Source organism: Canis aureus, chromosome 23 (genome assembly GCF_053574225.1).
Source record: "Canis aureus isolate CA01 chromosome 23, VMU_Caureus_v.1.0, whole genome shotgun sequence".
NCBI lineage: Eukaryota > Metazoa > Chordata > Mammalia > Carnivora > Canidae > Canis > Canis aureus.
This window is the reverse complement of record NC_135633.1, coordinates 7,578,315-7,598,494: the sequence shown is the minus strand read 5'-3', so window position 1 is coordinate 7,598,494 and position 20,180 is coordinate 7,578,315. Positions and strand designations below refer to the sequence as shown.

The 20,180-nt window shown below is 39.1% G+C and overlaps 1 protein-coding gene across 2 annotated transcripts in view; it reads left to right on the top strand.

The window, feature by feature from the left end:
- NELL1 (neural EGFL like 1) overlaps positions 1-20,180 on the top strand; it is an 812,319-nt gene that overhangs the window by 593,401 nt on the left and 198,738 nt on the right. For both annotated transcript variants that reach the window (XM_077866205.1, XM_077866204.1), the window contains exon 15: positions 7,890-7,985. In XM_077866205.1, coding sequence (XP_077722331.1) covers positions 7,890-7,985 — 96 coding nt within the window. The remainder of the gene's footprint in view (positions 1-7,889; positions 7,986-20,180) is intronic.

Sequence of the window (20,180 nt, the reverse complement as noted above, 5' to 3'; positions counted from 1 at the left end):
TGCAGGATGTTCAGCAGCAGCATCTCTGGTCTCTGCCCACTGGTACACCCCCTAGTCACTCTTCTCCATTTGTGACAACTGAAAAGGTCTCCAGATATTGCCAAATATCCCCTGGGGAGGGGAGGATTGCCCTCAGGGAGAACCAGTGTAATAGAATCTGAGGTTCTAGAGAACAGGGATCATAACTTAAGAGTATCTAGTGTCTGAATACACAGCAAATGTTTGATACATTTTTAAAACTGAATTGATCTGACTTTGTCAAATTTTTATCTCAAATCTCATGATACAGTTCATGATACAAAACTGTCTTTTCAAACATGATTTTTTCTATATAATTATTTTGCCAAAATCTCTATGTGATTAATTTGCCAAAAAAGTAGAGGTTTAGTATCACCAGAGTTCCAGATGATATAGAGGAAAGCAGAATTGTGAAAAATATAACCCTGGCCCCTTAATCTTACAGTCCAGTTAGAGACGCATATCTATGGCATGCCCTTCCCCACCCCCCCCTGCAAAAAAAAAAAAAAAACAATGTAAAAGGATGCACTGTCTCTTCACTCAACCTGTGCCATTCCCATCTAGTTTATCCTCTGTAACAGATTTTCTATAAAGGTCCATCTAGTGAATATTTTGACTTTCCAGACTGCAGGGCCTCTGTTGTGACTATATCCACAGAAAGTAGTGACATGTATGGACATTTTCTTCTACCAGTGTTTCTAGAGCTAAGACTAAAATCTTAAGACTAATCTAAAAGTGACTGTGCCCCCACACACCGTCACGCGATGCTATGGACTAGAAGAATACAATGATTACCGAGGATGTATGAAATAAGGGCACAGTTTAAATTGCAGGCTTAGTGGGCTGGGGAAGCAAGTCATTGGATCATAGTTGTATTTTATAAATGATAGAGAATGGAGTACAATACACGGCAATGAAATGCAAGGCAATACAGTAGAAAATCTAGAATTACATTATACAGACCGAGTCAGTCATCTTTAGTGGTTGTGTGTACGTGACCATTTCCAATCTAAAACTTATTTCTTACTTTTAGTGTAGTAAAAAATGATTAGCACAGCGTTATCTTAAAGCAAATAACTAGAATGCTGGACAGAACAAAAGAAAAGTCTTTATGCAGATATTACTGTGCCTGAAGATCCCCCACAAAAAAAGAAAGATCCCTCACAGATCTCGGAAGTGGATGGGAGATGTGAAGACGGAGAAGATGAGTCGCAGATTCTAAAATGCTCCTGCTTGCCTGCTTGGCTTACTGCATTCTCTTCTAATGTTCAGTCTCTAACCTTGACGTGAGTTATAAACACTGGCTCATTTTCATCTTCCGTTCAGTAATTTTCCACAGGACAAACCTTGACCTGAACTGTCGTCTTTCCCGTGCTTCTCTATTTGGCAAAAATCCCATTCATTCTTCCAGACCCAACTCAAATGCCAGCTCTGCCCCAAGTCCACCAGGCACAATTTATTATGTCCTCTTCCATGTTCTCTCAGCACTTTCTTCATACTGCTATAGTAGCATTTATCATGTTTCATTATGCTTGATTTATATGTGCCACTCCCTCCCTGTCACCCCTGTTGTGAACTTCCTGGGGATAGAGACTGTCTCTCACTTAGTTGTAGACTTCTCAGCACCCAGCATGTTATCTGTGCATGGTAGGTGGGCAAGCTCTAAGAGAGATAACTTAGGGAGGTGGTTGACATGGGACTCAAAACCCAGGGTACCACGTCATAGCACTGTGACCTGCAGCTTCTCTAAGCCAGCTTTCTCATCTGACAATGAGGATAGCATGACTAATGCACAGTGCAGCTATTGGTAAGATGAGATGGAATATTGTCTATAAGGTACATAATAGGTCTTCCAACAACGGAATTCACCATTTCTATTTTTAATGTTATTACTGTTGAAAAGGGGAGTGCAAAAGACTGTTGGGATTGTGGATACACACACAGATGGTAAGAGGGGTGAGGGTGATTTGGGCCAATGATTAAATATTAACGTATGCAATATACTGTGTGCTTGAGACGAGAATGATAGGAAAATTGAGAGTTAGAGACATTGGGATGTTTGGTTTTATATATCAGACTAGCTACCTGAATGATTTTACTCTTACTTTTCCTCTGTATTTTAAACTGTTTTTTGAGAGGAGAGATTGGGAGGGGAATAATGGAAAAAATAGTTAAGATAACAGAATTTTGTTCCAGGAGAGACCTAATAGACTTAAATTGTGTAAAGTTGGAAGAGAGCTTCTCAGTCTCAACACTATTGACATTTGGGGCCAGATAGTTCTTTGTTATGCAGGGTCAACCTATGCATTATCAGGTGTTTAGCAACATCCCTGTCTTCTACCCACCAAATGCCCTAAACAAACTGACCTCACCTGCCATCTTATGACAACCAAAAATGTTTGAGGAGGTCTTTGAAACATACCATGTTCTGAAAGAAGTGAGGAAAAAACCGAAAAGCAAACATGGAGGTGATATCCTCTTCGTTATTGACAGAACTAAGATGAAGAACTGAGTTTAAGTCTGCAAGACAAGCTAGTTTGCTATGAATGAACACAGAATAAAGTCGACTCACCAGCCACATCCCAGGGAGGAAGGTGTCCTCCAGGAGGTAAGGAAAGTTGATTCCAACTGAAGGCAGCTTACTTCTAAGAGTGATGCAGGGTGGCCATGGAGTTTTGCTGAACATGGATAGGTTTTAAATATTTCCTCCCCCTTTTGGATTTTAGGTACACGTAATCAATTATAATCTGATTCATGACACCCTGTAATCATTAGTCCATGAGGATCAGCTATCATTGATTTAGATACCTTGGTGGTTATTTTTAAATAATGCAATTCACATCTAGTGAGTAATTATCCAAAAGAAAGCTAGAAATGTCACAGTTATGTACTTTTAAATGTATGGTGCTCCCTAGCCTAGTCTCCTGCTTCTCCTACCTGAGAATCATCATCCTGGTACAGGGTATTCCCAAATTTACCAATTTGGGTAAAAGAACGTAATGCTTCTACCTCTACAGGTAGAATGAGCAAAATTAGCAAAGAGAGATAAGAAATAAACGTAAGAAAAATGCTTCCTCAAGGAAACCAGGAGAGAAGAGAAGGGTTTTCTCTTATCAAATGGTACTGACACTCGTAGGTTTTCTTATATTTTGGCAGGATACTGGGTATCCCTAGAAACTAAATATGTGCCCATAAAACTTTAAGAGGATCCTGCAACGTGTTTAGAACTTTGAATGGTTGTCCCTTTCTTATTAGTGTAAAACTGTGTTTGTCACATTGAACACATGATGATGATACTGGGAGTCTACAAACTGGCATCTGCAAACCCACATTCTCATTCTGTTACCCTTAATGCCCAAGTTTTGTTTCACAAGCTGAGAATTTTTTAATACAAAACAAGTACTCTTTCTGTGGATAAATGCTCCTTCAATTTTGAGTTTTGTGAGTTTATTTTCTTGCACGTTGCAGAGAGTCTTTTCAAAAACAGAATAATACCGTTTCAGAGTTGATCCAGTGCAACATCTCCCCCGGGGTAGTGCATTAATAACAAATGACACTGTGATGACAGATTCAGGTTTATAATTTCATTGTATATTTGCAAGCTATTCAAGCCATGCTTAGGAATTAGGAAAGTGGTTGACAAAAGAGCAACATGCCCATGATGCCTGAGTTTTTCTGAGTCTACAAAGGAGCTATGATTCCAAGTTCCCTTGCAAACCACATGATATTACTAAGCTTATCAAGTCAAGGGAGGAGTGACATTGAGCCCTCATTGAAGAATAAGCTCCATTGCATAGGGATATTTTCTGTCTCATTCGTTGCCACATCTCCAGAATCTAGCACAAAAACTGGTGCATAATAGTATTGTTATTTGGTAAAATAGGATCCTGGTGATAAATAATAGTCAAATCCAGTTCTTGAGCACATTACACCTGCAGTGCCCTGTGCTGGGTGGTTTACCTTGGTAATCTAATTTAACCTGCACGGCATGGGTGTTATCATCATCATTGCTCTGTTCTTGAGAAAACTGAGGATCACAGGAGTGAACTAATTTGCTCTACATGACACAGGTAAGAATATAGAACAAGGATTTGAGCCATGCAGTTCTCTCATCCTATCTTCTCATAAACTGGAAAAAGTGCGACGGTGACTTGGCTTCTTGTTTCGGTTATGCCGTCAACTAAGTAATGCTGCACAAAACTGTAGGTCCTCGGAGTATCAGAATTGTTTTCTTTGAAATGCTAGGTTGATGGTTGATCAAGAAGAACCAGATATAAATAATCTACTTACAACCTTTCATGTAGGATACTAGTGGATTTTGGTGTCTTATAAGGTATTCAAACAAAACTTTCATTGATCTTGATTTCACGTAGTTACAATTTTGGATGGCATGCTCCTTCTTTATTTGCTTTTGTGTTTCGTTTTTTTTAAATTACTCTGTCATAGTCTGAGGTTCAAGTAGGCAATGTATTTCTTTTTTCTTCCAGATAAATTCCATTTAAAAATCACACGTGCCTGGATTTGGTCAATTGTAACTCAGTCAAAAATGGAGATTAGATAAGACATACAGGAACTTGAGCAGCTCCCTGCCCCCCTCCTTTCATGCCTCATGCGCAATTTGGACATATATTTTTTCTTTCAACTTATATTTCCTTAACGCTTATGGAGCTACCCTCAAGAAAAGAAGAAAGCTGCCCATGGGAATACCAGATTGCAGATTAACCTGCACTATAACCTATAAAGAAAAGGCAAGGGCAACCCGGGTGGCTCAGCAGTTTAGTGCCGCCTTCAGTCCAGGGCGTGATCCTGGAGATCCAGGATCGAGTCCCACACCACGCTCCCTGCATCTCCCTCTGTCTGTGTCTCTGCCTCTCTCTCTCTGTGTGTGTCTCTCATGAATAAATAAATAAAATCTGAAAGAAAGAAAGAAAGAAAGAAATAAAGAAAGAAAGAAAGAAAGAGGGAGGGAGGAAAGGAAAGGAAAGAAGGAAGGAAGGAAGGAAGGAAGGAAGGAAGGAAGGAAGGAAGGAAGAAAAGAAAAGAAAGAAAGAAAGAAAGAAAGAAAGAAAGAAAGAAAGAAAGAAAGAAAAAGAAAGAGAGAGAAAGAAAAGGCAAGACTTTGTAGCCAAAGAAGACTTTGCTTGAATCTTGGCTCTACTACTTTGCTACCTGTATTGCTACCTGTACTTCATTTTTAAGCCCCAGTTTCACCTTTTTGGTAAAAGAAACAGTAACACCTACCTAATAATATCATGATAAGGGCCACTTCTACTATTTTTAGAAATGAAAGCATAAATAACAAGGGATGCCTTTCACCTCTCTTGATGAAGCTGAACACCTTGTTTATATTGTTGGGTCTTAGACAATTTGTTCTTGGCCCATGCTTCACAGCTATAACATTATTGCTTTCAACAATTTTATTTAATAAGATACTTGTTTAAAAAACAAGATACTCCTTTAATACTATGTGCCACACACTATTTATAGGCCCTTTTGGATATTAACTCATTTCATCCTCGTAGCACCATATTTATTATGACATCTGCATTCTTAGAACATCACAAACATCTCATGCTTTCTTCACAAAATCTCTATCATTTCTTTTTCAGAGTTGAGTAAATCAGGAACACACAGATATTATGAGTCTGCTGCTTTGTGTGTATACGTGTGTGTGCTTATGTGCACACAGTTCTGGATCAAGTGCTATTTGTTTCACTAAAGAAACCCAAGCTGAGCTTCTTGCTTCCAAACCCCTGTCTTATTTTGGGGTCACTTGAAACGTTTCCTGACCAGCATTCCATCTGTCATTTTCAGCTTGCAAAACATTATTTTTTTGTTTCCAGCTTTGATGCAGAGCTATATGTTAGATACCTTACTGGAAATGGCACTTATCAGAGCACAGATGTGTGATTTTGGGGGCAAAAGCTTTTGTATACATCTGTATGCCTGTACTTATATACATATTGGCTTGTGATGAACACAGCAAGACAGATGTTGTCTAAATGTTTTTTGCATAGTCTCGGGTAGTAAGACGCTGGAAAACGGGAAATGGTATTTGAATAGCAAGGTATATAATACCTGTTCTCTGGCAGATGCAAAGGATCTCACAGTTAATTACTAAGCTACAGAATGTTTAATTATCCAGGGGATATTAAATGATGTGGAGAATGACAAATATCGTGAGAAGTTCTGTGTACCTGAACTAGTGTTCGTCTATCCAAAGATGTTCCGTAGCTTTTTAAAGTTAAACATATATTACTTATGTGACGATGGCAAAATAGAACCATGGCATCTTTCCAGTGTGACATTTTTCTACCTGCAATTTAAGACATGTGCTCAGCTAGCTCTCACGTGAAAAAAACACACTCTGCGGTAACAAGTTGCAATCATCTTCATTAATGGGAAATTTTGCAGTTTTGGTAGACTAAATTATTGGTTATCCTGCAAGGCTTGATAATTTATTCCACGTGGAAATGTTGAAGAATTGTTAGAACAAGAGTTTTCCAATGAGAATAATCTGCAAAATACAGGCGTATTTGTTCAACTATTTTGAAGCATCTACTGTGTGCTTAGATTCTGAAACTATGCTACAATGGGGAACAAGAACAATCACAGTTACTTGTCCTGTTGGGTCTTACAGTCCAATGGATAAAATGGAAGATGGTAATCAACTATAGATAAATAAACAATGGTAGTTAAGACTGCAAAGGAGAGATTCCCAGAGCTACACTGTGCTAATAGGTAATATGGGAAATTAACCTTGTTTCAGAGGCTAGCAAGGTAGCACTGAGCTGGGGTTGGGATAAATTTTTGAAGTCTTATCGAAATCCATACCCTTTGAGACTCCATTTTCACTTTGCAGCATTTCCCCTAAAGGAATAGTTTGAGGTATGCTAAGCATTTTAGCTTATAAGGACAAGGATTTGTTTTATTAAAGAATTGTTGGAAACATCTTAAATATTCAGAAGTAAATGCTTAGTTAAATATGCCTTATCAAAAATTATATCAACTACCTGGAAGGCCTGGGTCGCTCAGTCAGTTAAGTGTCCAGCTCTTGGTTTGGGCCCAGGTCATGGTCTCAGGGTCATGGGATCAAGCCCTTTGTCCAGCTTATGCTCAGTGTAGAGTCTGCTTGAGATTCTCTCTGCCTCTCCCTGTGCCCCTCCTCCTGCTCGTGCTTTCTAAATAAATAAATAAATAAATAAACAAACAAATAAATAAATACTTAAAATAATTATATATTGACTGCCAAAATCTTGTAAAGTAATGTAAAAATGTTTTTTTTTTTTTAAGATTTTACTTATTTATTCATGAGAGACAGAGGCAGAGACACAGGCAGAGGGAGAAAAAGGCTCCATGCAGGGAGCCCTATGCGGGACTCGATCCCAGGACCGCGGGGTCATGCCCTGAGCCAAAGGCAGATGCTCAACCACTGAGCCACCCAGGTGCCCCTAAAAATGTTTTTATTGTAAAAAAGATGTTTTAAGAGTAGTTGCAAAATAGTGTTTAAAATGCCTTTGCCTTTACAGCCTACCTTATCCTTTCTAGTTACTCAATTTATCCTATTTGACTTAAAATATATCAATAGTGTATCAGCAAGAGCACTAGCTGCTCATACTAACCACTACTTAGCACATGCCAGCCCTGTGCTCAATACTTTATATCTGTTATTTCAAATGATCTCATGTAAACCAGTGAAATAGGTGTCACTACATTTATTTCTTTTGGTATGCCAAAACTTTTAAACTTTTACCACGGGTATGTATTATCCAGTGCAACAAAGAAAGAATTGGTTGTGTTCACACTGTTCACGAGTTTCCTTATTGACATCTGAGAGAAATCTTTTTTTTTTTTTTTCTTTTTGGTGACAGCATTCTGTCAAGAGGGCTGCAGGTATGGTGGAAGCTGTGTGTCTCCTAACAAGTGCGTCTGTCCCTCTGGATTCACAGGAAGCCACTGTGAGAAAGGTAACCTTGCCTGCTTTGTTATTTTTTTTGGGGGGGGGTGGGTAGGGGGGTGGAGACCGACTTTCAGAGAATGGGTCTCTTTCTCTAGGTGTAGTCCTGTGGGTTGACTTGATATGCCATGTGTTGATGGTGGACGTCCCTCTCCCAAACTGGGCACCTTTTGATTACTGCATAATAGGCATCTTCCCTTTGAAAATGCGACTTCACTTGCCCTCCCTCCAGCGTGTCTAATTTAGCCAGGTCCACTCTTTTCTCCGCCGTAGCGTGCAGTGCGCGTTTTCACTGCTGGAGACAAAGCCTGAGGAACTGACCTGCCCCACTTATCACCTATTGGGTAACATCACATGTAACCACTGGAGCCTTAACAACCTGCTGCATCAAAGGAATCTAAGTTAGGACCACATGCTCCTTGTGTAAAAGCATGTTAAATAACTCCAGCAGCAGGTTTATGGCTGTACTTGGAATTTTATTGTAATATTGGTTTATTACAAACGTTATCATTCACGGGCCTGATAATATAAGCCGGTTAGCATTGGTAAGATTCCATTATGACCCCTTTCTATTTGCAGTAAATGTCGTGTTTACACTTGGTACTATTTGGTGAAATCCAGCTCTGTTATTAACGGAAGAAGTCCTCCCACCTTTGTCTAAGTGAAATTTGACGTTCAGTGTTAGTGTGCCAGTGTTTGTAATCAATGCAAGCAAGAGGTCTGTGCCATATAAACTTGAATATTTCAGTATATTTGTCCATGAATTTTTATTAGGGTAAAACCATTGTCCTGTATTTTTCTCAGAAGGGCATGTCACACTTGACACTTATCACAGAATAGCATAGAAAGATGGAAATGCAATGTTGTCATCATTACTCCTATTATTTGATGAGGGGGAAGATGTCTTCATCTAATGCCAGAGATCTAAGCAAAGCTCCTTGTTCTCTCATGTTTAAAGGTCTCATTGTTTTATTGACCCTGTTATACCCCAAATTGTCCAACATATTACGTTGTGCTGCCTGTACATTTACAAGGCAGCCTGATCCTTTAAGAAACCTGCCAAAATCTACATAAATTATTCAAAAAGGAAATCAACAGTGTGTGTGCCTTTGTTGCCATATTTTGTGATACTATCAACAAATCGTCACATTATTAAATAATATCTAATTATTAAAGGCTTATCCTTTAGGATAAGGAGCCGGGTTCTGCTTCAGAGCAGCATGAGAATGTTACCACATGCAGCTGAAATATTCTTGCCAAAAAGCAAAGAAACTTTTTTTTTTTTCAAAAGCAAAGAAACTTAATGGTAACTTAACACACATGCCTTTATTGCAGTACATTTGATTTTGACTAGGTCTTCTAAAATGAAAAAAAAAAAAAAAGCTAAAGGTTTCACCTTATTTCCTCTAGAACTGCTGTGTTTCCCAAAAATAAGTATACAAAGATTAATGGGGACAGAAAGGTGATGATGATGCTGAAAATGGTGGCTACTACTATGGTATACGATTGATCATGTACTAATTCTGTCTTAGGCCTTGTACATGAATGCTTTAATATTAACAACAAATGAGAGATTGACCTCATTACTCCCATTTTATAGATGGCAAACTAATGCTTTTAGCCAGGTTAAGGAACTTCTGCAATGCTGCAGAGCCAGTATCAGAACTGAAAATATAAGTTGCATCACACAAAGCCTGTGTTATAAACCCTTGCGTACATTACTCAAGGATAATACACGGCCTTCCTGTATAATACCCAGATTCCTGGGCTTCTGCTCCATTCCTGGTGAATCAGGAGGTCTGGGGAGGAGGGTCCACAAATCTGTACTTTCACCAAGCACCTCAGGTTGTCTGTGATAAACCAGTTGTTGGTATATTGTTATGGAGATGCTTAATCAGAACATTTGTAAAGTTCTGACTCTTTTTACCTTTTAAAGGATTAGGGGAGAACATTGATCTTACACTAGGGTCCGAGTCTTTGGCAGCTCAGGAAAAATTAATTATGGTTTCTGATGGCTTGTTAGTTTGACCTCTGGCCTTTTCTCTACTCAATAAGTGGTTGGTTGAATCAGTGCTTACACTCTGGTCCATAATGTGGAGCATGAAGAATAGAGATAAAGGAGAAAATCAAGACCAGAGAGAAAAATAAAACAAGGATTGATAGGACGTGGGTTCCTATGTAAATGTCATAAATACAACTGCTGAATTTGAGACTGGGAAATGCATTTTCTTGAATACGTGCACAGTTATTTTAAGGTTAAAAAAAAAAAAAAAAAACAAGGTTTCTCCACATGTGATACTATCTCCCATCAGTAGCAAAGCTGTTCCATTTGATACTGGCCAGTATTCGAATTCTGCAAGATTTTTTTTTGTGAGTAAAGTACACATTTTCCAGTCAGTTGTGTGCAAGGGATGTAGATGAATTGTAGGGCAAATACTGAAAAGCTATGTATGCCGTATCTTATTTAAATTATTTTGTCATGCTGACCATTAGTAATAACCATTCAATAATTATCTTTTCCATTGAATAGTGATGTTGGATGCCTTTAGACTTGGTACAAGGGGAAAATGTAAAGGCATTATGAATATCTCACGGGATGATTAGACTAAATCTTTTATTTGGTTTCTTTCGATTTCAAGGCTAATTAGATGTTCTCATTTGAGCTATACAGAATTCACTTATGTTTAATCTTAAAATGTTTCTATGACCCCCCTAGTTATTGGTTTTATCCATTGTGATATTCAGCCTTTCGGAGTATAAGCACATTTATACTCTGAAGCAAATACCTTTCCAGAATTTAATGAAGGTAAAAACACTCACCTGTTTTTGGTGTAACACAAAGATGAACAACTCTGCCTTTATTTTAGTTGAGGAGATTTTAATAAATGTAAACGTTTCATAATCTTACGCAGAATAAGCAAGATTTAACCTCTCTTGGCTTCTGGACAGTGCATTATATTGGCCTTTCTCTGTGCCCTTACCTTTGACTTGGCCTCACCGTAATCATTGTGATGTGTGTGATGAAAGAGATGAGTAAAGAATCAGAGGAGTAGTTTTGCTACTTTTAGGATAGAAAGGGCTGCGGAGAGAAAGCTTTCTTACTAACCTACGGAAGCTAACAGGACATCATGGCACACTAGCAGAATGTAGCCCAAACAAAACAAAATGGAACACAACACAAAGTCCTCCCAGAGACTTTCCAAATGTGAAATCAATATACTATATTGATACAATATAACTAAATAGGTTACCCAGCATAAATCAGAACACCATCTTCTGAGAACTGAGTAAGATTAAGATTTCTACTTGGCATTAAGCAAATTTGCAAGCAAGAACAAGTAGAGATTATATACAAGGTGTCAAACTATGTCTGGTTGATGGTTTCTTAACCTTGACAGTACTGACCTTGTGGACCGAGATAATTCTTTGTTTGGGAGGACTGTCTCGTCATTGTAGGATGTTTAGTGACATCACTGGACTCTCTATGCGCTAAATACCATTAGCTGTGCCATCCCCAGTCATGACAAGCAGAAATATCTCTTAACATTGCCAAATACTCTCAGGGAGGCAGAATTAACTCCTATTGACAACACTGAGTTTAAATGTAGCATTTTAAAAAGTATTTTACAAAAATGGTGTGTGTGTATATACACATGTATATGTATCCATGTGTATATATGCACAAAAACACGTATATCTTAGGTAAATATATCAGTGTTAGTTGATAATATAAAAATTCCAAGCATTTTTTTCTGAAAGTTAGGACATTCTTGAGATCTAAAAGCCAGAGACTGGCTGATACCCCCCCATCATGTGCTATGTGAGGCACCTAGGAGCCAGGCTGCTATGGGGGCTGGGCCAGTTCTCTGTCCACTTTCTCCCAGTGCCAGTGTGAACACGTGAATGCTTCAACACTGACCAAGGAGCATGTGACCCTAATCATTGTGTTCTCCTGAAGGAAAAGAAAACCCTTTATTCTTTCTTTCTCTCTCTATTCTTTCTTTCTTTCATGTAATTTATTTTGAGAGGGGGAGAGCGTGCACACAAGCAGGGGGAAGGCAGAGGGAGGGAATCTTAAGCAGGCTCCACGCCCAGAGCGCAGCATGGAGCTTCATCTCAGGACCCTGAGAATCATGACCTGAGCTAAAATCAAGTCAGACATTAAAAAAAAAAAAAAAAAAAGTCAGACATTTAACCCACTGAGCCACCCAGGTACCCCTATTCTTTCCTTTTTTTTTTTTTTGTAGAAGAAAGTTTTCGATATATATAATAAGATGATGTCTCATAGTATAAAAGTTAGATACACACATTTTAAATGGCATTTTCTCTAAAATGATTTCTCTCTGACACTACCAGGCAGTCACTTTGGGTAGGAGTTTTGGGTGGGATATAAATATAAATGTTCTTTGTGGTGATACAAGACAAGACAGCTAATTTTCCTGCATTTCCCTATTTGCATATTCCATGAATTCCGAATTGTATAAATGCAGGCACTCATAACCAAGGTCTTGTGAATCAGGCGGGGTTGGGCAGCACTTGTCAAACATTAGGCGGGGCCATAATCTAATGTAAAAAAAAAAAAAACTGGGAAAAGATACACTGATATTATAAAAATCACAGACCTTGACTTTTTCTCACATAACTTCAGAAATGGGTTCGTTTTGTTGTAAATATTCATTTAACTCACATAACCATTGAACTTACACAATCTGCAAGTGTTTCCAAATCATATTAAGAACCTAATCAAGAATATTCGGGGAAATCAATAAAGCAAAAAAGTTTGACAGTGTTATCCATTTGCAAAATAATTTCCAGTAGCTATTGTTTTCTTATTTTGGTTATCTGGATTTTCTAAGACAGTATTATTTGTGTTTATTTTAAACGTTTTAAAAACCCGTTACTACAGAGAGCATAAAGCATCACAAAAAGGACTTCATTTTTCTCAGGTAAAGGGGAACCTTTTAATTTTTCCTTAAAGGGAAATGACTTTGCTGGATAATTTATTCTGTTCTTTTCCCTGTACTTCAGGGACTTGCAGATATATAAACAGGGGAAGTTTGGTCTGAGTATGTGATCCATCCACCAGGTAAAAAGAATGGTTAGAAACAAAGACTTCTGTGATCTTCCACATTTTAAATATTGCTCTGACTTTGAGAGCACTATACTGGCATTCATCTATAAGCATTTTCTTTGCCCACCCTTATTTCAGGGAAAAATTTTAAGAGCTTTTAAGAAGGTGGCTATTAGTTTCATTCTGTAAATGGAGAACAGAATACTTCTTTTTCCTCTCCAGCTATCACAGGACTGTGGGGAGGGCATGTGGGAAGAGGATAAGTGCAAATGTGCCTTTTCAAAATCCTGGAAGCTAGGACATGTATTTTACCTTTTCTCAGCAGGAGCTTTCTCTGGTGGTCTGGGCCATGGTGTGGGCTCAGTAAATGGAAGCTCCTGTGACTGCCCTTGTGCAGCCAATAGGTGCTGGAGTAGGCAGGGCTTCTGTGGCATCATTTAAAAGGGAAATATGAGGATTTGAGGTTTCTGTACGTTGACCAAAAAAGAATGCATATAGATGCTCTATTAAAATTTCATTAAAGTCAGACAAGTGTGAATTTGTTTGAGGAGCTATTCCCCACTCTGGATATTTCCAGAAATAGAGAATAGCAGAGGAGAGGGATTGCAGTGGAGGAAAAGACAAGCCCAGACCCACCAACGCTGAGATTATTCATCTGGAGTACTTACACGGTACCACCTTCCTGTCTTTAATTCCACCCACTCAACTTTTCTTCTTCTTTCAACTATGATGGAGACATTGGGCCAAAGGTCCAACATGCAGGGACCTGGACAGTAAATTAGGGATGCAGCCAGAAGTAGTGAAGAGGACTGGACTGAGGGACAGAGGCCTGAGTTCTGATACTGTGTGTGCCTCATGAATTATTTACCTTTTGTGAAGTGAAGCTTTCATGAGCCTACTACCCATCTGTTATAACTCCCCAGAAGTTTACATTGCTTACTTCTTATGAGGCAGCTAGCTTCACCCTTTTGAACATCTATGAGAACATGTTTGCATGTGCTTCAGCCCGTCACTAGTGACGTGGGGATTCTAATCCGTGTATGGATGAATCCAAAGTTCATACACCGTCCAATCATCTGTTGCCTCTTCATTGCATTACCTATGTCCAGGGGCAGTGAAACAAAATAGATTCTCAAGAAGACCAAATAAATTATGTTCTCCTATGACAAATGAACTGTAATCTCCTACTTCATCATGTGCATTGTTTTTACACATTCCTTTTAGCATCTTTATTGTGCCTAAGGCAGGAAGAGAGTAAACAAAATAGGGGTTAAGAGCACAATCTCTGAAGCCACACTAGCTCATTTTAAGGTGGGGTTTCAGAACCTATGCTATGGGATCAGATATATATAATGTTTCTAAGCTTGATAGCCATTAAAAAATGGGCTGTCGGTATTATTTATTTCATGATATTATGATGAGATTAAATGAAATCATCTCATTAAATCACTTGTTAGACTGCCTGGCATCCAGTAGGTATCTCAAAATGGTATCTATCATTAATTCTATTCTCAATTTACCAGGTGATAAAATTGAGACTCAGAGAACATAGGCTAATTCCCCAAGGGCACTCAGCAGGTAAATGGTGGAGCTATGCCTTATGATCATCTGCTATTATCAAGGTCTCTAGTCTTTTGGCCGGCTCTTAGGGCCTCGAACTGTACCATTCAAATGTAGTATTTCTATTCATATCACCTTGGCCAATTTATCTTCTCTCTGGTCCCATAAACATTTTATACAATTCTGTACCAAGTTAATATTAATCTATGCACCAGATTTTTGTTCTGGGGAAAGAGTGAGTTAATTCACCTGAAATAGTGGCATGTATAACCTAGACATGATTCTTGGGAATGATATTTTCCTTCCCATTTGTTGGAGTTGAAATTGAAGACTTAACACCAAGTTCTCACTCTATGATTGATAGCATATGTTGCTTTGTACGTAGACAGATATGAGACCTCACCAAAAGGGCTACCCACTATTCTTTCTACAAATATTTCCTTACCCCTTTCTTGATTCCTCTAATTCACATAGAAAAACATACTGGTTCTAAGTTTGGCACCATGAAACCAGGAGGCTCTTCCCAAATTCCACACTTGACTAGCTTTATGATGGGGGCAACATCAACTTTTCCGTATAACATGGGAGTAATCATTTTAGAAAAACCTTAATGTGGTACAAACTCAATCATCAAACTTCCCTGAGAGAATAATCAGAGATAGACGCATGAATGGGGCTTAAGGATACACTTAAAATGTTGAAAGGATGGCATTTTAAATAATAGTACAATGGAAGCAACCTAGATTTATAACAATAGAGAATTAGTGAAATAAATTATAGGTAACGATTATATGGAACCTGTAAAACCTATGGAAGATGACTATTGAATGAGATGGTAGATAGAGTGTACAGTTAAGAATATAAATTCTTGCTCTATCACCTTGGAAAGTTACCTCAATCTTTTGTGCCTCAGTTTCTTGATTAAAAAACAAAACAAAACAAAACGGGAATTAGAAGAGTACTGCCCCATTGGAGAATAGTATTGAAATTTCCCGATATCTGGTAAACACTCATTTTGCACTAGACATTACAAAGTAAAAAATGGCATGTTCAGTATGAGTGCAGTTTTTATGCACAGACACACATACACTATACACAGAAAAATATGCCAGGAAGATGTTGATCTCACTATGGCTTATCAGGTCCTTGTGTTATTTGGGAGCTTTCAGGACCAAAAAGCGTCTCAGCTGAGCAATTAAGTCAATATTGTATTCATGTGAAGTAAAAGCTTTTTACTGTCCGCAATCAGCCTGCCCCAATCTGAGAAGTCTGCAGTGAGAAGGTGTGGACAGTATTTTTTTTTTCCTTTCAATACCTTATTATACAATTCATAGGTGTCCTGAATCTTATAGGGTGAGACTTTTTATAGGCAAGAGGATAAGGCCTCACATAACCGGTACGGTGGACTTTCAGCATCGAGGCCTTCTGGATGGGAGATGTGCAGTTGCTGGTCCTTACTTCATGAGCTGCTTTGGGGATGGCCCTCACTCGCTAGGGAACTTCCAAATGAAGTTCCATTGACGTGGACAATCCTTTCGTCCTTCTGTAGCTCTAAGCTTGTGAAGGGCCCCTCCTCTCTTGTGGCTCCTTTGCCCTGTAAGATTCACATGGGGTTAGGTGGAAGCCCTGGTGCTCTTCTGTAGGATCCCTGCAAAGCAGATACTCTTCCCCTCCATCAACCCCACTGCAGCCCTCTCTTAATGTGTTTTTTTTGTTTGTTTGTTTGTTTGTATTTGCTCTGCCAAGTGGCTGAGGCAGTTGCAGATGCAGGCCTTAACCTGTAGATTTCTGAGGTATGAATCAAATACGAGTTGCTCAGTCCTTCACAATCTGGAGGACATTTCTGGGTGTCCTTCAAGTCTGTCACCCTTAGATGAGTTTTCAGAGGAAAGTCTCTCTCTCTCTCTCTCTCTCTCTCTCTCTCTCCCCCCCCCTCCCTCCCCCACCCCCCAAAAACGTCACCTAGAACAGTCAACATACCAAACAGTTTTCTCTAACAAAATCCTTACTTTTGGCCTTGTGAACATGCCTTGCTGAATTTCTAGACCTTTGATTACAAAGCTGGAAAGTGGTTAATGGTTAATCTAAGCAACTGATTTTTGAAAGTGTCATAAAATAACCAAGTGCTCAGCTTTGGGATGCAGGAATCCTTAATACATTATCACCTGCCAGATCTCTGACATGGGAAAAATCCAATTTAAATATCTTACTACAGTGGAGTTCATTAAGTACTTGATAACTGAATAAATGAGTACAGGGAAGGACCTTAAATTTCACATGGTCCAGTCTTTTCATTCTGTAAACCATGAGTTGTAATAACTCCGTTTGAAGTCTCATTTAAACGACACCTAAGTCAAAGCACATCATGTTGAGGATGGAGGAAAGAAACACCATTAGGACAAAAATTTTGTGTATTTTCAGTAGCTTTGTCAGCATGCCTTTCTAGCAAGCAAAGTGAAAGGAGCCAATCTTGGTAATTGGCCTTTCCCATCAAATAAACGAAAGCCATTAGGTATTACCTTGTCTAGTTAGTAAAGCAGAAAATAATTCCTGACTACTTGATAAGTATGATAAGAAGTTCTTGGGGACACCTGGGTGGCTCAGCAGTTTAGCACCATCTTTGGCCCAGGGAGTGATCCTGGGGTCCCAGGATCGAGTCCCACATCGGGCTCCCTGCAGGGAGCCTGCTTTTCCCTCTGCCTGTGTCTCTGCCTCTCTCTCTCTTTCTCTCTCATGAATGAATAAATGAAATCTTAAAAAAAAATTCTTGCTCCCCACCAGGAATGCTCACCCTATTGAACTGTGAAAAGTCAGGAGTTTGGTTCACATGCTTATTTTTAATCCTATGCCCTGGGGAATACAAACACCACTGGAACTTGAAGCACAGTTGCTAACCAGAAAGGAAGGCCAAGTGCCTGTGAAAATATGACCAACTGGAACCAAGAAATTACAAACTTTGCCTAGTAACTAGTATCTAAGAATTCTTTGTATCCCAGAACACATACTGCGCTATATAGATCATGTGGAAAAAGACTAATTGAAGCCAATAGACTGACTGAGAGGGAATATAACTCTTGTGATTTGCATCACTCTCTCCTAATAGAATCTACTGATTAGAAAAGGTAGTTGCCTGAAAATGTTCACTCGGGTCCAAAATATGATAAATCAAACATCAAAATGTATGCGTTCGTTCTGGTAATGGTAGAAGAGATGAGCAGTTTCTGGCTTGGTGGGCTAATGTGATTTTAGAGCATTCTCCAGTTTAACAGAGGCCTTAAAGTTATCTGTGGGCGGCCACACTTTTACCTAAAGTAGATTGAGTCCGTGAGAGGGGACACTTTATCTTAGAAGCACCGAGGAGGTACTGAAAGGTTTTCCTATCGTGATTTCATGTAGTTAAGGAATGCCTTGCTAAGGAAACCTTTCAGTACCTTCTCAGTGCTTATGAGACAAAGGCAAATTCCATGGCAGGACGGATCAAGACCTCCATGGCTGGTCTCTGCCTGCCTCTCTAGCTTTATCTCCTCCTCCTCCTCCACATACATCTTACATTCCTACCAGCCCTAAACTACTTCTGGCCACTGAAATGCATCATTCATTTATTCATTTTTACCAATCCCTGAGCTTTTGTTTGGAATGTTCACTCTGCTGGCAACACACAGACTTAGATGTCGATCACAGGTATAGGATATTAATTTTAAATAATAGAGTGGTTATTGAGAGTCTCCAATATCCTAAAATACCTCTGATCCTTCTTCCTCTCACATTACGCCCACCTCCTGTGGTCTTCCTCCTTGGTCTTCCAGTTGATGGCAGGATCTATCCTTTCACGTGCCCTGGATCAAGATCTTGACATTGTCCTTGACTTTTCTTTTTCATTGCATATCTTAATCTTTGCTGGGCGTCCAAAATTTTTCTAGAATCCAAATTACACATCTCTATCACTATCTCTCTTGGACATGACATCATCATCTCTAATCTAGATGAATGTAAAAACCTGACTTAATTTCCACTGGGGTGCAATGATAGTCTCCTCTCAACAAAGTAATCAAGGGAACATTATTCAATAATTTAGACCTAGTTAATCTTGTGTCCCAAATCCTCCATGGCTCCCTATTTTCATGCAAAGTCATTACAATAGCCTGTGAGACTGCAACCTCCAGTCCCCCTCCTTGTTACCTATCTGCCGCCGCCTTCATTCAGTGTGCTCCCCTCACTGTATGCCATCTTTTCCAGTCACAATGGTCTCCTTGATTTTCTGAGAACACACTGTTCATGTTTCCCTTATTCTTTGTTTGCTTAGAATTTTCAGCTCCCTTGTGTCATGTAAGTATTTGTTCAAGAGTTATCTCCTCAGAGAGACCTTCATCCCTAACTAAAATAATTCATGTTCTTGGACGCTTGGGTGGCTCAGTTGATTAAGCATCTGACTTGGGCTCAGGTCATGATCCCAGAGTCCTGGGATCCAGCCCTGCATCAGTCTCTTGGCTCAGCAGGGAGTGTGCTTGTCCCTCTGCCCCTTCCCTTTTCCTTACTCTACTCTCTCTCTCAAATAAGTAAATAAAACCTTGAAAAGATAATACACATCCTCCTCTTGGTCACTGACTGTTTTCAGAGCCTTTTTCACTCTCTGACATGATAATGTCTTTTTTTTTAATATGATCTGCTTACCCAGGATTTAAACTGCATGGGGGGGGGAGGCTTTTTTCTTATTGAAACTGTACCGTTGGTACCCAGAACAGTGCCTGCACACCACAGTTGGCCAAAACATTTTTTGAATCAATAGATAATAAAGATCTCTTAGTTTTCGTGATCATCTCCAAAGACACAACTCTGTCATCATGCTGTATATTGGGAAGAATGAGAAAATTATTGCTGACAATCACACACCTTCATCGCTGATATTTTTAGGTTGTATGTAGCAGAGTTATCCTTAATTTCTCCCTCACCCTCACTTTCCCATTGAATCACTGCAATCTATTTTTTTTTCTCCATTCTACCACCTAATCTAAATTACTGGAATGATTTTTGCCTGGAATGACTAGAAGCAAATCTATAGATGCCAAGACCAGTTCCTCCCTTTCAAAAAAATATTCTTTGTGCATTGCAGCCAATGCAACCCTATAAAATACAAATACAATGAAGTTAATTCTGTGCTGAAAAATCTTAAATGTTCTTCAGTGCCCTTGGCACAAGCCCCAGCTTCCTTTCAGTAGTCTCACTGACTCTCTATCTGCCACTTCCCCATTCCACAAACTGCACTTTTAAGCACTCTCTGATTTACTGTCAGCAAATTATCATGGCACTCTCTTTGAGTAAAAGTGATGTCAAGCTACCAATGGCAAGCTTTCATTTTTCCAGATGCTTGGTCTTCAGATATGTGGAAATGCCATAGTCACTTGTACATTCCCTGTAAACTCCGTGCATTAGCATTTTGAAGGCATCTCTACGTAATTTTTCTCAGTGTCTCTTGTAGTATTTCTCCAGTCTCGGAAGATTGGAGTCAGAATGGTGTAGGAATGTTTAAACTACATACTTACTATTTAATGCTTAGGCTAGATCTCGTGCTAAGTG